Source organism: Mobula birostris, chromosome 22 (genome assembly GCF_030028105.1).
Source record: "Mobula birostris isolate sMobBir1 chromosome 22, sMobBir1.hap1, whole genome shotgun sequence".
Taxonomy (NCBI): Eukaryota; Metazoa; Chordata; class Chondrichthyes; order Myliobatiformes; family Myliobatidae; genus Mobula; species Mobula birostris.
In genome coordinates, this window is record NC_092391.1 from 16,099,245 (window position 1) to 16,117,056 (window position 17,812).

The following is a 17,812-nucleotide window of genomic DNA, read 5'->3' on the forward strand; positions in this document are numbered from 1 at the left end:
ATAAATTGGATGTGCAGTAATCACACAATTGTGCTCAATTCATTCAATTGCAAATCTTTAATTAATCAGGCCTCATAAATCGGAGATCTGTATTTTGATTATATTTCTTGTAGTTTTGTTGCTTTTTCTGTTTTTCAAATGTTCCCTAGAAGACATAGATAATATTCATTCTATAGTTTTGTTTATTTTGCCTTTACCAAGACAGCTGAGTTTACACATTGTTTTCATACAATATAAAAATAAACTTCACTATCTTAGTTCTGTGGAAATGGTTATACATGATTGATTTTACAGTGTCCAAAACAATAGTATTTGTGGAATCTTGATCCTGTATAATTATAAATTTATGATTTATTACTTTTCCTAGCTGCCATACCAGCCAAGGGGAGTAGTGTATCTAAGATCAGTCAGTCTCCAGGTTATGGTTATGTTTATGTTTCTATCAAGACTGGTACTGCCTGGGCTAATTATTATTGGAACACTTTATTTCCTTAACATTAATCATTTCATTAATTATTGGTGATAGCATTGATAAAGTAAATATATTAAACACAATGCAGCAAAAGTCAAGACAATCCAAACATTTTGTGGTTATATGCTGGAAGAAAACCCTACATGAAACCTTGATGAAATATAATTATTTTTAACAACTCTCAAAAATCCTAAACAAACACTATTCATGTTTCAAATTGCAGTGTAAAGTTACTGGGAAGTAATTTCCTCAGTCCATGCTGAGAATTTTTTTTTTGTTTTGATTATTGTATGTAGCCTTGCTGTAAAATATACAAAAATCAAAATAACAGTTTGAAGAATAATTGGAATCAGTTTGTGTTCTTAGTCCAGGTAGCAAATATTTCCATTCCTGAAGATTTGATATTTTGATTCTAGGTTGCCTAATTCTAAACGCTCCCTAACCTAACTGTCCCAGAACTTTGTTTTTATTTGAGCACCTTGTCTTGCTTTGCTGCCAATTTAATCCTCGTCATGTTCGAATGAAGATTGAGACAAAACCATGGTTACATGGTTTTGAAATAACTGGGTTAAAATGGAGTATGCTTCCTTAATAAATATCAGCCTGAGAGGTAGCCATGGACACTCGCATGGCCCTAAGCTATGCCTTGCTCTTTGTTGGCTATGTAGAACAGTCTATGTTCGAAGCCTTCTCTAGTTATACTCCCCAGCTCTTCCTCTGCTAGATTGACGACTACACTGGCTCTGCTTAATGCACCAATGCTGGGCTCATCAATTTTATCAATTTTATCTCTAATTTCCACCCTGCCTTTAAATTCACTTTGTCCATCTAGGGCACCTCTCTCCTCTTCCTTGATCTCTCTGTCCCCACCTCTGGCAACAAACTATCAGCCGTCATCTATCATAAACTTACTGATTCTCATGGTTATTTTGACTATACCTCTTCCCATCCTATCTCTTGTAAAAATGCTATTCCCTTTTCTCAGCCCCTTTGCCTCTGGTGTATCTGTTTCCAGGATGCAGCTTTCCATTCCAGAACAACTGAGATTTCCTCCCTATACTACTGATGCTGCCCTCACAAACATCTCCTCCATTTCCCGTACATCTGCGGTCACCCCATCTTTTTGCTGGTGTAATAGTGATAGAATCCCTCTTTTCCTTACCTACCACCCAATCAGCCTCTGCGATCAACAAATTATTCTCTGCAACTTCGGCCACCTCCAGAGGATTCTATCACTTAACATATCTGTTACCTCCACCCACCCCCCCCCCCCAGCTTCCTGCAGGGATTGCTCCCTCTGCAATTTAATTCCCTTGTCCATTCGTACCTCCCCATTAATCTCCCTCCAGCACTTATGCCTACAAGCAACTCAAGCGATACATGTGCCCATACACCTCTTTCCTTACCTCCATTCAGGTCCCCAAACAGTCCTTCCAGGTGAGGCAACACTTCACCTGTAAATCTGCTGGGGTCGCCTGTTATATCCAGCGCTCCCGATGCAGCTTTCACTACATTGGAGAGACCCATCGTAAATTTGGGGGACCGCTTCGTCGAGCACCTCTGCACCATCTGCCACAAGCGGGGCTTCTTGGTGGCTAAACATTTTAATTCGGATTCCCATTCCCATTCTGACATGTTGATCCATGGCCTCCTCTTGTGCCAAGATGAGGCCACCCTCAGAGTGGAGGAGCAACACCTTGTATTCTGTCTGGGTACCCTGTGTAACCTGATGGCATGAATATCAATTTTCTCCTTCTGGTGAACAAATTCCCCCACACCCTCTATTCCCTATTCTGACTTTTCACTTCTTCTCACCTACCTATTACTTCCCCTGGGATCACCTCCTCATTCCCCTTCTCCTATTGTCCACTCTCCTCTCCTATCAGATTCTTTCTTCTCCAGCCTTTGATCTTTCCCATCCACCTGGTCACCTTCTAGCTAGCCTCTTTCCTCTTTTCCTGCCTTTTTATTCAGGTGCCTTCCCCCTTCCTTCTCAGTCCTGAAGAAGGATCTTGGCCCGAAACATTGACTGTTTATTCTTTTCCATAGATGCTACCTGACCTGCTGAGTTCCTTCAGCATTTTGTGTGTTGCTTTGGGTTTGCAGCATCTGCAGACTTCCTCGTGTTTGAAATATCTAGTGTGTTTATTAGTTTTATAGTGAACATACTAAAATAATGTTATAATTATTATTTGAGTTCACAGTAAGTGGAGAAGAAGAAGCCTTCTCCAAGACCACTTTCTTGACACTTATTCATTGCAATATTCAATTGGTTTGAAGTGTTCAATTAAAATAATGCAAAGTATTAGATTGGCTGGCCATCCTTAATTGTTTGTAATGGTAGATACCACAATGACTTTGCTTAACATTTAGTCTGAAATTACTGAGAACTTCCTTAAAATCCTTTGTTCGCTTTAGGCTATTGAGCTCAATGGATTGGACATACAAGATTATCTGTATCATTTATGTATCATTAATTCTGTATCATTTATGTCTATGAAAGACTAACAGAACCATTGTTAAACTACTGATGATATAAATTTTAACACTGGATTGATTCTTGTTTATTGCGTTTTATTGGGATGAATTTTCTTGACTGTAGTCAGCATTTTCCAAGTGAACCGCAGGATTTCAAGGATCAGCTTTATTCACTGTATACATTTTGATGTACAGCATTAGGAATTAGCTGTGGTGTGTTGGTTAGGCCGTGACATGCAGCAGAGAACAACAACATTCATCAATTATAAAGAATAGAGAATTATATTAAAAATGAAGCTAGAGGTTAAAGTACAGATGTAGAACAAAATGTGCATGAATACATAAATATCAGCATGTATTTACAATGTAAGCAGCATTATAAAAAAATGGTTTAAAGTGTTTACAGTGCAGTGGCATGACAGGGGTAATAGATAGAGGTGGTAGGGGCTAACTAGAATGGTTGATCAGATTAACTGCCTGGAGAAGAAACTTTTAAGATGACGTGAAGTTTTTGTTTTAATAGTCCTGTAGTGTTTTTAACACTAAAATGGAGCTTTTAAACATTCTTTCATTGCAATCCACATGTCTTGTTAAGATCTACCCAGCAGCATACTGGAGAATTAACCTAAACCACATCAGGGGCAGTTTAGGATTGGAGACCTTCTTCATTTTGGCAGTCTTCACCTGTGCAAGAGGAGGATGAAATATTTTTCTTTATTTTACTGAAGTTTGTGTTTTAAATAGTATCTTTAATGCTATAATGATTATTGTTTTCATCAGTTGTTGTTAAATGTCTCTAAATGAAGATGTTTAAAAAGTTACTAAAAGTACTTCACAGATTTGACAATCTCCAAACTTAATTTTATCTTCTGTGAAAGCCTGAATGTGCTTGGGGACAGAACATCAATGGTTGAAGTCCAGCTGCTGTTAAGAACTCACCTGCTAACTCCTAAAGATTAAAGATTATCTTTATTTGCCACATGCACATTGAAACATGATTAGTAAACCAATTGTTTGGAATCATATGACCTTGCCTGGTGTCTCAGGACTGATTGTGTCTGCACCTGTGCTACCACCTGCCCCAGTTGGTTTATTGATCATTACAGAATGGCTCTCTGGTGCTTTCCACTCCCTCACCTCTCCCTTCCCCCTTTCCCATCCATGATTCCCCTTTACCTATCCCCTTCCCACTCTCAGTCCACAATAGAGACCCATATCAGAAATCATGTTTATCGTCACTCACATATGTCATGAAATTTTTTTTGTGTCAGTAGTACAGTGCAATATGAAAAATTACTACAGTACTGTACAGTGAAATGTGTCATTTGCGTTAACAACCTGTTCAGTCCAAAGATGTGTCGGGGACCGTTCGTAAGTGTAGCTATACTTCTGACAACAACATAGCATGTCCACAACTTACAATCCCTAACCCATATGTTTTTGGATTTTGGGAGAAAACTGAGGGGCAAGATTGATCCTCCATATCTGGTCTAGATAAATGCAGGCTGACAATGATTACAGGTGGTGAGCTGAGTTCAAGAAAATTTGACTTATTACCCTTTCTTTTGGTCTTTATCAAGTCAAGTCAAGTTTATTGTCATTTCAACCATAAGCTGCTGGTACAGTTCACAGTAAAAACGAAACAACGTTCCTCCAGGACCATGGTGCTACATGAAACAACACAAAACTACACTAGACTATGTGAGACAGCACAAGGCTACACTCGACTACATAAAAAAACATAAAAGCTGCACTAGACTACAGACCTGCTCAGGACTACATAAAGTGCACAAAACAGTGCAGGGCAGTACAATAATTAATAAACTAAACAATAGGCACAGTAGAGGACAAATTACAATATAATAATAAATGATGTATCATATTTATCAATAAAAATTAAAATTCTTTTAATCTATATACAATAAGTTAGGAGAATCTCGTCTCGTCTAGATCTGTAAGTCTTCGTAATAAAATTATTTTCTCCATGTGGCCCAATGTGATTAATTATTCTGATAAACAGGAAAAAAAGAAAATTCCGTTTTATGTTCTAATTAATTTTGTTTTATGTGTTCACCAATTGAAAATCCCAGCTCACTGTTTCTTAACTTCATCTATTGGTCTCATTAATAACTATTGCTTTTTAATTGCTGTTAAAGTTCCTAAGGCATTGAGCCAAGCATTTTGTTCTAACTTCTAATTTCCCAAGAAGATATATCTAGCCTTCTTGCCAATAATAATGTTTTTCAAGAGATTTCTTTTACTCTATTTGGGGCTTAAGTGATCTGTGATATTCACATGGGTGAAATTGGGTGGTGTGTGCTCCTAGGGCTAGAAGGGCTTGTTACCGTGCTGAATCTCTAAATAAAATATGTATTGGATTTGCACATAGTCAGAAAGCCAACATGGTTGACTGCAACTGGGAACATACAAAAAAAAACTAAATAAATTTGCCTTCTTATTGCCATTTTTACTCCTCTGTCAAAAATTAATTTATTGGGCATTAGATTTCTTCTGTTTGATGCAAACAAGCCCATCTTCATGTGAAAAATGTGTAGAATGTCTTTGTTAGGTAAACACCAAAACCAGGGGTTGAACAGTGATCTCAACACCTTATCTGGGATTCTTGGATATATTGCATAATTGTTGTTGTTGGGTGCCGTCAAGTCGTCATCGTCAACTCATAGCAACCCTATGGATAGTGTAGTTGTCCATAGAGTTTTTGTGGCAAGACACTGAAGTAGATTGCCAGGCCTTTCTTCTTCACAGATACTGCTGCTGCCCAGGTTGGGACCCGGTCAGATTCAAACTCAGGACCATCTGCCTCAAAGTCCATTGCACCACCAGCTGGCCCATATTATTGAATAATACCACATAATAAAAGGCAGAGGAATGAGATTTTTATTGTAAAGACATGGCGGACTCTGAGAATCGTGATGTGCTGCAAACAGCCTACAGTCAACATCTGGTCTGTGGGATGGGTCTGTTAGGCCTGTAGTTGTCATCTCCCACTATTCTAGCTTCTGATTCAACTGGCCTCTCACTGTGCTAGCTGCTTCAGCTGTTGACTTGCCAGCAAACCTTGGCTATTCCTCAGGACATCCCCAGCTCATTAAAAGAGGCATGACTTGATGATGGCAAGCATGTTGGAGGAGCACTGTGGAGGCTTTTGCAGTGGTCACGGCTCCTAAGCCCACTATCCACCAGGTCCATGGGACCCAACACGATCTGCCTTTGTTATTCCGGCTTCTTCCCCCTTCCTCTCCCATTCTGTCGAAGGATCTTGGCTGGAAATGTCACCTGTTTATTCCTCTCCATCAGTGCTGCCTGACCTTCTGAGTTCCTCCAGCATTTTGTGTGCATTGCTCTGGATTTCAAGCATCTGCAGAATCTCATGTGTTTAAGGTATTCAAAGTGATAGAAGGATTCAAGAGGATAGTACAAATAAAGTATTTCCAAGAATCATTTATAGTGACTTTGAAATGATGATCTAACTAATGACTATGTTGGTTTTTTGAGGGTAGGAATGATGCATTATATTGTTACTGTGAAATATTGAACCACAACATGATGGTTCATTTGCTTGTACCAATGATTCTACTTCAGTCACATCAACAAAGAAAAGCCAGGAGAGACTGTGAACTGATTCCAAATCAAGAGTAAAAGGAAAAAGAAAATGATGTAATAACCAGAATTATTCCTCATGCAATGTACTTTCCTACGCTTCTGGACTGTGCCTTGCACTGTCTCATTTTAATTCCTGGTACATGATAAAATTGATTTTTTTTAGTTTAGTGCACTGGCATTCCCAGAACAGCATGCAAGGCAAATGTTGTGACTTCCATGTGCAACATGCACAATCAATTAATAAAATTAACTGTTGACAGCCTTACTTCTAACTTCATTTCTTTTGTAGTAATAACTGATTAAATATGCTGATTAATTGTTAACAGTTGTAAGAATATTAGCTGCATTAACTCACAGTAGAAAGATTCACAGAACTCTGTAATTATTATAGCCTCTGGCTGTGCGACCTGGTGTATTGAGCAACTTTCTGAAGTGTTCTTTGGGATTAAAAGCTCATTATAGCCTGCAGCCACATTTCTCACAGCTAATGCAGAGAGCTAAGTGTAATATAGTGCATGTTAGATGTGTTTGACAGGTTTCTAAAAGTTTTCCCTGGAGTTGATGCAGCTGATTACTAATAATACCCTTTCTTGTGTGTGTTGCTCTTTTTTATTACTGTATTTCTACTAGTAGAAACTATTGTTCTTCACAATATTTCAGGACTACAGCAATGTGAAATCCATCACCAAATTCCACAGTAATGGCCATGCAGACAAATAATTGCCCTTGCCAGTCATACACTGCGAGTTGATCTTAACCAAGTCATTTTATAGAGGGAGCTAAAGTGAGACCAGTGATTGCCTGGAGACAGGAAGTGAGAGTCTGGTGATTTGAAAATGTATTGATCCCTCAGCTTCTGAAAACAGTCACAGATTTAAATTGAGTACCATCATTTATGTTTTGGAAAAATAATTTGGAATTGCATGGTGTATTCAGTACAGGCCATTCAGCCCATGCAGTTTTCGTGTGCTTATATTCCACTTACACAAGAGGCTGTGAGAATATGCCTTTTATTTATTTAGATAGATAGATATACTTTATTGATCCAGAGGGAAATTGGGTTTCGTTACAGCTGTACCAACCAAGAATAGAGCATAATTTCTATTGCTCTGTCCCCTATCCCACAACTTCCCATATACTCAACACACATCAAAGTTTGCTGGTGAACGCAGCAGGCCAGGCAGCATCTCTAGGAAGAGGTACAGTCGACATTTTGGGCCGAGACCCTTCGTCTCCTATCATTTTGGATCTACCTCTCCCTCTCCCACTTTCAAATCTCTTACCAGCTCTTCCTTCAGTTAGTCCTGACAAAGGGTCGCGGCCCGAAACGTTGACTGTGCCTCTTCCTAGAGATGCTGCCTGGCCTGCTGCATTCACCAGCAACTTTGATGTGTGTTGCTTGAATTTCCAGCGCCTGCAGATTTCTTCGTGTTTGCGTTCCCATATACTCAGTGAGTTTTGAAATCCTTTTGAAAAAAGCATTTCTTTGCCTCAGTTACATTTTAACCACTCTTCAAGTAATGCAGATCCTCCTTATTTCACTAAGGGAAATAAGGTGGTGTTACTGCTTTACTTCTGCAGCAGCTCTAATGTGATCATCTCCTGTTTTGTTCTCTGTGTTCCCATTGTGATTTCTTAGGATCCCCGCCCCCCACGCTTCAATTTGCTCTGAAGTTCTATACTGTTTGGTACTCTAGTGTACTCTAATATAAGTGGGTAGTTAGAGAATCAGGGTAAAGTTAATGGACATGTGCAAGAGCATAGGTTACGGGAAAGACTCAGAATCAGATTTAATATCATTAACTTGTATGATGTGAAATTTGTTGTTTTACAGCAGCAGTACAATGCAAAGATAGAATTACAAAATTAGTGGCCAAAAATGGAAGAGTGAGGTTCATGGAGTGTTCAGAAATCTGATACTGGAGGGGAGGAGGAGAAGAAGCCGTTACTGAATCATTGTGTAACTCATTCAGCCTCCTATATCTCGTCCCCAATGTTGGTGATACAAAGGGAAATGCTCTTAATGGTAGATGCTGTCTTCCTGAGGCACTGCCTATTAAAAATTATCATCCTTGGCATCCATAGCAGCTGGCTCTATGGGATTAGGAATTAGATTACTCAGGAAAATGGCACAGGCACAGTTGGAAAATAGCATCCTTCGTATTTATGTTCCTGAGCTTGGATTTCTAACGACTCAGAATATTTTGTTCATATACTTCTTGTTAAATCAATTCATAATTGTAAGGCTTTTGTCAGATCACTAACACGAGATTCTTCAGATACTGGAAATCCAGAATAACACACACAAAATGCTGGAGGAAGTAAGGGGACATGGGATCCAAGGAGACCATGATTTGTGGATCCAGAATTGGGGTGCCCACAGAAGGCAAAGGGTGGTTTGTATTCTGCATGAGGTCTGTGACCAGTGGTGTTCCGTAGGGATCTATTCTGGGACCCTTCCTCTTTGTGAGTTTTATAAGTGACCTGGAGGAAGAAGTAGAAGGGTGGGTTAGTATGTTTGGGGGTGTTGTGGATAGTCTGGAAGGTTGTCAGAGGTTACAACAGGACATCAATAGGATGCAGAACTGGGCTGAGAAATGACAGATGGAGTTCAAAAGACAGAATGTAGTATTAATGGTAAGAATTTTGGCAGTGTGGAGGATCAGAGAGATCTTGGTGTGTGTCCATAGGACACTCAAAGCTGCTGCGCCGGTTGACAGTGTTGTTGAGAAGGCGTATGGTGTGATGGCATTTGTCACCTGTGGGATTGAGTTCAAGAGCCGTGAGGTAATGTTACAGCTATCTAAGACCTTGGTCAGATCCCACTTGGAGTGCTGTGTTCAGTTCTGGTCACTCACAACAGGAAGGATGTGAATACTATAGAAAGAGTGCAGAGGAGGTTTACATGGATGATGCTTGGATTGGAGAGTGTTCCTTATGAGCATAGGTTGAGTGAACCTGACCTTTTCTTGGAGCGACAGAAGATGAGAGGTGACCTGATAGAGATGTGTAAGATAATGAAAGGCATTGATCGCGTAGATAGCCAGAGATTTTTTCCCAGGGCTGAAACAGCTAACATGAGGGGCACAGTTTTAAAGTGCCTGGAAGTAGGTACAGAGGGGATGTCAGGGGTAAGTTTTTCACACAAGGAGTGGTGTGTGTGTGTGGAATGCACTGCCGGTGACGGTGGTGGAGGCAGATACAATAGGGTCTTTTAAGAGACTATTAGATAGATACATGGAGCTTGGAAAAATAGAGGGCTTTGTGGTAGGGTAATTCTAGAGAGTTTCTAGAGTAGGTTACATGGTCGGCACAACATTATGGGCTGAGGGGCCTGTAATGTGCTGTAGATTTCTATGTTCAGTGTTTTATGAACTTAGCAGGCCAGGCACCATCTTTGAAGAGGAATAAACAGTCAATACTTTGGGCTGAGACCTTTCATTAGGTCATTGCTGTCTCTACATTTAAAAGAGTTCAATTGTTTAATTGTGCATTCTGCCAAATAGACATAAGTTCCTGTGACATCTAATGAAATGCTTATTATAAATGGATTACCCTAAAGATAACAGCATCTCTGATCATGGGTGCATTTAAATATCATGTGAGAAAATTATATCCTGTGACCAAGCATGCTAATGTTTTGTCAAGATCATACCTAGCAACTTTCTGCATCTGGAAAGAATCAAACTTCCCTAATAATTGATTGGCATTTCCTTATTGTTTCTAACAGGTTACGCTTGGAAAGGTTTTAAAGGCAATTGTTGTAATGAGGAGTCTATTCATTGATCGGACAATCGTTAAGGCTTACAATGAAAACGTCTACACAGAAGATGGGAAGGTATGGACATCTGAGCAATTAACTTGGTTCATGATAAGAAATCAGGATGTGCATCACTTACCACAACAATTTATCAGCGTATTTTTATAGATGGGCATTATATTAGAAACTGGAGAAATTTATAACTTTCATTGTGCTTATGGAAAAAATATATAATATTGTATATATTAAAAGATAATGGTTAAATATCAAAACTCCAGTGGGTTCATGCTTACAAACAACTATTAACTACCATTGATGATAGGTAAAATAATAAGAATGTTTCTGAGCAATAAATTGAAAGATTTAGCACATAGAAATATAATAGCTCACTGCAGAAATGGGCAGAAATCTCATCTTGTCCAGGTTTAACAATGAACTGTATTAAAGGATAAATCTAGATTCAAATAGTGAGTCTGTGCTGTGGAAGAGCCTTGCACAACATTATAGAGTCATATGATTCTCAAAACAAGCTACACCTATAAAATGGTTGATTCAATACTTTTCTTCATTTCCCCACACTGGCCTCTTACCTCTTCTCCTCACCTGCCTATCACCTCCCCCTGGTGCCCCTCCTCCTTCCCTTTCTCCTCTCCTATCAGATTCCTTCTCTAGCCCTTTGCCTTTTCTGCTTAACACCTCCCAGCTTCTTACTTCATCCCATCACCCCTCCCCACTCACCTGGCTTCACCTGTCACCTTCAAGCTTATCTCTTCCTCCCCCACCTTCTTATTCTGGCTTCTTCACACTTCCTTTCTAGTACTAGTGAAGAGTCTCAACCCAAAACATTGATTGTTTATTAATTTCCACGGATGCTGCATGACCTACTGAGTTCTGCTGGCATTGTGTGTGTGTTGACTTGGATTTCTAGTATCCCTTGTGATTATATGATTCATTGCTAAACTTCCGTCGTATCCCATTTCCATTCTGACATGTCCATCCACGGCCTCCTCTACTGTAAAGATGAAGCCACACTCAGGTTGGAGGAACAACACCTTATATTCCGTCTGGGTAGCCTCCAACCTGATGGCATGAACATCGACTTCTCTAACTTCTGCTAATGCCCCACCTCCCCCTCGTACCCCATCTGTTATTTATTTTTATACACACATTCTTTCTCTCACTCTCCTTTTTCTCCCTCTGTCCCTCTGTCCCTCTGAATATACCCCTTGCCCATCCTCTGGGTTCTGCCCCCGCCCCCCCCGTCTTTCTTCCCGGACCTCCTGTCCCATGATCCTCTCGTATCCCTTTTGCCAATCACCTGTCCAGCTCTTGGCTCCATCCCTCCCCCTCCTGTCTTCTCCTATCATTTTGGATCTCCCCCTCCCCCTCCGACTTTCAAATCTCTTACTCACTCTTCCTTCAGTTAGTCCTGACGAAGGGTCTTGGCCTGAAACGTCGACTGTACCTCTTCCTAGAGATGCTGCCTGGCCTGCTGCGTTCACCAGCAACCTTGATGTGTGTTGCATTGCTAAACTTGTTTGAATAAACTTCCAATCAGCAAAGGTGTGTTCACAGATTTTGCTGTATTATCCTTTTTCCTTTTTAGTATCCATTTTTCTTCTTAGGATCCTTTTTTAATGCTTTAAAATGTCTGAAATTAGAGAACCAAAACAATTTAAAACCAATTAAACCATAAAATCTATATCCTGTTGTTAGAAAACCTAGTTCATCTCAGCAGATGGGCCAAACCAGGTGAGGGTAGCCAATGGGTCTTCGACCCTCGGTGAGGTTGGGGATTTGCCTATTCCAGCGTGTGAAGTCTGGCCCTGGCAGATGGAGTAGAGGAGACCGATTAATGGTCCAACGGTTAAGAAGGCAGGCCAGCAGGCATTGGTGGAGTGCTAAGAGCACGACAAGGCACTTAGACGTCCTGGTCATCCACTGCAAGAGGTGGTGATCTCTTTAAACTCACCCAGCAGTAGATAAAGGTAAACCACTGCTGTAACCTGCTGAGTACATGATTTCCCAATATGTCAGAGCGGCGTGGAGGGAAATTGTCTGCCAACTGGAATTTCCAGATGCGACCTAAGGCGAGCAAGATAGTTGGTCCCACAGGAAGCAGTAATGCTGTACAAAAGGTGTTCCCTTTCCTTTGCATGCATTAACCTTAATATTACGAGGCTGCTCACTGATTTCTTGCTTGCAAGGATTTCCTCCGAAGTATAGTAGTTTTTTATTACTATCTTACACAAATATTGTTTTGCAGTGACCATAAGAAATTTCGGAATGGAACCTCTACTAACACAGCTATCCATTCTAAACATTCTTCCTGTTTACTCCCAGCTTGCATTTTGTTTGCAGTTTTTCTAACCAGTTTCTATTCCACTTTACTATTCTCCACTATTTTGTTGGTGGGTCCTTGAAAACTCAGGAGCTTCGCATCTATTGTGTTTTCTTCATCTGGTGTATCTTGAGTCTCCTCAAGGGTGGCAGAAGTTCCTATAAGGGACTTGATTTTAAATTTTCAGAGGACACTTGCAAAGTTCCATCTGGAAGATTGCCAGTTAAACTGAAAACTTTGGGAATCCATTGCAGAACTCAACTAAAAGGTTTTCTTTATATAAAAAAAATGAAAAGTATGATGAAGAAGGTTAGGAACTTGAATTCCAGTGACAGAAGTTCATTACAGAAGTGTCAAAATGGCACGAGTAAATAATGGTGACATCTTGCAGATAGCTTACAAAACTACTGAATACTATTCTTCTTATAAATATACTTCTTCCACCTCTTCTTCTGAACTGTGATTGATTAGAGCTTGTAATTTCCCTTTTAAGCATGTATTTTGGGCCAACTGATAGATTTGGAACTTCTGCGACCTCCGGGGGAATTTGGCGTGGGTGAGATTCTGTGTTGATTCCTAAAGGCGGAACACAAATCTGTGGTCTGCTTCATTACTCCGCGCCATTTAAAGTGTCAAGCAAGATTTAAATTGTGGACAACGTGAGTGGAAAACAGACAGGGGTGGTCAGTGCCATCTGTCTGCATTTGACTGATCTCTCTTGCTACTGCCAGCAGGTGGAAGGTCCAGGAGTCTTGGGTCCCACACCACCGGGTTCTCAAGTGGCTGTTACCTGCAACTATCGGGCTTAAAGACGGGCTTGCCTTTGCGCTGAATGCGCTCCAGAGTTGTAGACTCGCTTTGAGAGTTCTGTCATTCATGTTCCTTGTGTTTTTGTTTATTTGTTTAGAGCTATTTACATGATTTAATTAGAGCACTTCAGTGCTGAACTAATTCTGCAGCTGCGGTTTGCAGCCATTGACACATACCATCAGCACAATGCTGTCAACTATCATCGGCAGAATGCTGAGGACTCACTTTTGGGGACTTACGGCTGATGTTATTTGTTTACTTTTTATTGTTTGCACGATTTGTTCTGTTTTTCACACTTTGGGTCTTGTGTGGGATATTTCTTTGAACAGGTTCTATTGTGTTTCTTTATTTTGTGGCTGCCTGCAAGAAGACGAATCTCAAGGTTGTGTACTGTGTACATACTTTGATAATAAATGGACTTTGAACTTTGAAGGTGTGTGGAATCGCACAGTAGGTGGTTGCAGTTAATTCTTAGAAGACATTAAAAAGGAGGGAGCACTTCTAAAAGAGTTTGATTCAGTTTTGTAGAAACAGAAGCTAGTGCTGACACAGAAGTTTTGCAAATTAGGAGAAAATGTGAGTTCTCCATGCCCTTGTGTTGTGCTTTTTTCATCTTTGTGTTATTCATTACTGCAAAACAATTGTAATCTATTGATCTCATGAATGTTTGAAGGGTATCCCAGGACTATTTGTTCATTGACATATCAGCTTATTCACTCTCTTTGATGTATTAAATATGACACATTCTATATCCTTTCGCACCAGAGTTCATCTTTGCCACTCTGGTAGTTGAATCATTGATTCCTAGCTGCCTGGTTGCAAATTTGAGCTTTCATGTTTCATACTGCACCTGGGCTCAAGTGCTGTCAAGCTATATCTTCTGTTATGTAGACTAATAAATGGATCATTTTGAAAATTAAATGTTTCCCACAGCCCTCAGTGCAAAAAAGGTAAATAAATATGGTTGTTCATCCATATCATAATCACTAATAGTAAAGTCTTAAAAACCAGTTGCAAAGCATCAACTAATACCTTGCCATATATAAACTTGGTGTATTAATCTTCACAGTGAGTTTGTTTTACTGCTTCTCTGCTTTGTAACAAACATTTCCAAGCGCTACTAACCACATTGAATACATACATGTTGCAAGGTAGTTTGATTCAATATAATCTTGTTTGAATCTTGACATGTTTATTGTATGAGCAATATTGAACAGAGAAATGATAATGTTATTACTCTTCCATGGGTAGAGGTGTCATTACTTTTGTTTTTATCTTGCTCTCTCCTCAAACTGTAAAGGAAAGATTAAGTACAAGAGATTCTACAGATGTTGGAAATCCAGAGTCACACATAGAAAATGCTGGAGGAAGTCAGCAGGTCAGGCAGCATCTATGGAAAACACTTTGGGCTGAAATGTCGACTCTTTATTCATTTCTGTAAGGAAAGATTATGATGAAATGAAGAGTCCTTGAAAGTGAGTCCATAGGTAGTGGGAATAGTTCAGTGTTGGGGTAAGTGAAGTTGACTGAAGTTATCCCCCCCAGTTCAAGAACCTAATGGTTGTGTAAAATACTGTTCCTGAATCTGATTGTGTGGCTTCTGTATTTTATTGATGGCACAGGAAAGAAGAGAGCATGGTGGGGGTCCTTGATGATGGCTGCTGCTTTCCTGTGACATTGATCCTTGTAGATGTGCTCAATGGTGGAGAAGGCTTTAACTTGATGGACTGGTCTAATTCCATTACATTTTGTATTCTTTTCCATTCAAGGTCATTGGTGTTTCCATACCAAGTTGTCAGTATACTTTCCACCACACATCTATAGAAGTTTGTCACAGTTTTACATCTATGCAAACTTCTACAAAAGTAGAGATTCTGCTGTACTTCTTTGTGATGGCACTTGCGTACTGGACCCATAGATCCTTTGAAATGATAACACCAAGGAATTTAAATTTGCTGATCCTCTCCACCACTGAACCCTGATTAGGACTGGCTTATGGAGCTCCAGTTTCCAGTTTCCTCCTCCTGTAGTCAATAATCAGCTCTTTGGTCTTGCTGACATTGAGTGACTGATTAGACACTTGCGTTAACAAGCAAGTATAGCTAATAATGTTGCCATTGATTGTATTTCAGTTCATACGCAAGAGAACTAGTGTATAATGTCAGCATTTTCACAATATTTATTCACCTTGATTGACATTATGAAAAATAAGACAGTGCATCCTTCTACTTCTTCGACCAAACCTGAAGAGGGGTGAGGAAAGATGACTAACAAAGTATTTGGACTATTGGTTCTGTATTTAATGATGAAAGTGATAATGAATAAAATCTCCAGCTGAACAAGAATATAATTAAAAACCTTGTATTATTTGAAATTGACTATTGATCATTTTTTGTGATATCTGATAAATAATAAAAAAGAATAATTTGTTGAAATGCTGAAGCAGGCAAAATGCTAAATCTTGATTGTTAATTCCACTTTTTTTCCATTGGAGAAAAGACTATGATCTTATAATTCTTCAGTAAATATTTTTCTGTGTTGATTGTGAAGATGTGCATGCAGCCATGACTTAAGCTTCATCTCAAATCACTAAGGTTGTATTTGTGCCAAGGCATTGTTAGCTACGCAGTAACAGGGGCAAGGAAGTGCCTCCCAAAATGGCAGAGAGAGAAAAAATCTTTCAAAGCAAAGGTTCAAAGATGCTGAAATCTGTCTCCTGGGTCATTTCTGATCCCCGATCATCCTAACTTCAAAGTGGGATATGTTTTGGGGGGGGTGGTGTTGCTGAATGTGGGTTCATTAATCAGTGCTGACATGAGCCCTGTTTGATATTAGATACAGGGAACAGTTTGACTTGTTCTGTCCTTTTGAAATCATTCCGATGACCTTCAAATCCTTCGTTACTTGGCTTGCCATGAAGAAAAACCTACAGCAAAAATAGCTTGGATTTAATTTAGATGCAGAAAGTGCCTGAAATTGTGGTTTCAGTGATTGAAGGTGCATAAATGAGCAATAATGTACAAGTGAAAGTGCATTATTTATTTTGTTGGCTTTTGATCTATTGCTTGAAGGTGTGAGAGCATTGCAACAGGATTACATGGTCAGGAGAAACCCTTGCCCAGAAGTATTATATCAGGTCCAGTAGATCAAATTTAAACAATTTTTTACGTGCTGTACAAATCTATGACTCTAATTTATACCTAAGTTGCCTGATAATAGTTAATTTGTATGGTTGTGTTTCTTCAATCTGCTCATTCTCTTTCTTAATAATTGTCTTTCAAGGTGAGTAAATATTGGCTCACTGCCATAGTAGTGAAAATAATTTTTGTTTTATTATGTCCCTGTAAGGCATCCTGGGATAAAACAGAATAAATCTCAACAAATCAGGCAGAATATGTGAAGACAAAAATGGGCTTAATATTTCAGGTCAATAACCTTGTCATTGGAACTGAAAGTTATTGACCTGAAACTTTAACTCCTGACCTGTGTCTCCAACATTTTTTGTTTAATTTCAGGTTCCCAGCATTTTACTGTTAAGCATTTTGGGAAACTTTATTGCATTCAAGATGATTCGTAAATTCAATTTACTGTTGTATACGTTTCCTGTGTCCTTTTTACCTGATATTTCCTTTCATCATAACTGACGTGTTTTAAGTTCATGCGAAAAATGTGCAAATTACAGATAATTGAATATTTTGCCAAAAACACAGAAACTCTTTCTTTAAATCATTGCAGACAGCATTGCAAGTCATTCTGAATAATCAAGCTAGTCAGCTTTTGTTCATGCTGTGATGTACATTAATGAGAGCATATCTTTGGCTGAAGTGATCTTAGGATTAGAAGGGTAAAAAAAATCAGTTTAGCTTCCTTTTTTTTTTGACTTCTCTCTGTTGTGAAAACTTCTTCTGAAGACTGGATTCTCAGCTAATAAACTAAAGGACGAACCATAAACCTGCAGGTACCTGACAAGCTTTTATCAGCATGAGTTATCATCTTCAAGCGTAAAAGAGGTATTCATGCCCCAAGGCAGAACAAATTTATCCGGTGTGTAACCATGCAGGAAAGCTCTGGATATGATTCCGCCTTAATAAGTATTGCTAATTTGGTAACTGATATTGTAATTGGTAATTACAGTCTTTTACTAGGGTGATGGATCAGCTTAGTAAACACTGAACAAATTTCCAGGCTTCAAACCGTGTTCCAGATACTTCCTTTACAGTTTATGCAGAGTTGTTCTCATTCCATGAGAGAATGCTAGAAAAAAAGCAACAGAAAGGATCTGACATTGACAGGATATATATCAGTCTTGGTGCTTTGGTGTGCGAGG

General features: G+C 39.3%; 1 protein-coding gene across 2 annotated transcripts in view; it reads left to right on the plus strand.

Annotated features, from left to right (window-relative positions):
• Window positions 1–17,812, plus strand: part of med27 (mediator complex subunit 27) — a 279,537-nt gene that overhangs the window by 234,451 nt on the left and 27,274 nt on the right. For both annotated transcript variants that reach the window (XM_072240110.1, XM_072240112.1), the window contains exon 5: window positions 10,305–10,412. In XM_072240110.1, the coding sequence (XP_072096211.1) occupies window positions 10,305–10,412 (108 nt within the window). The remainder of the gene's footprint in view (window positions 1–10,304; window positions 10,413–17,812) is intronic.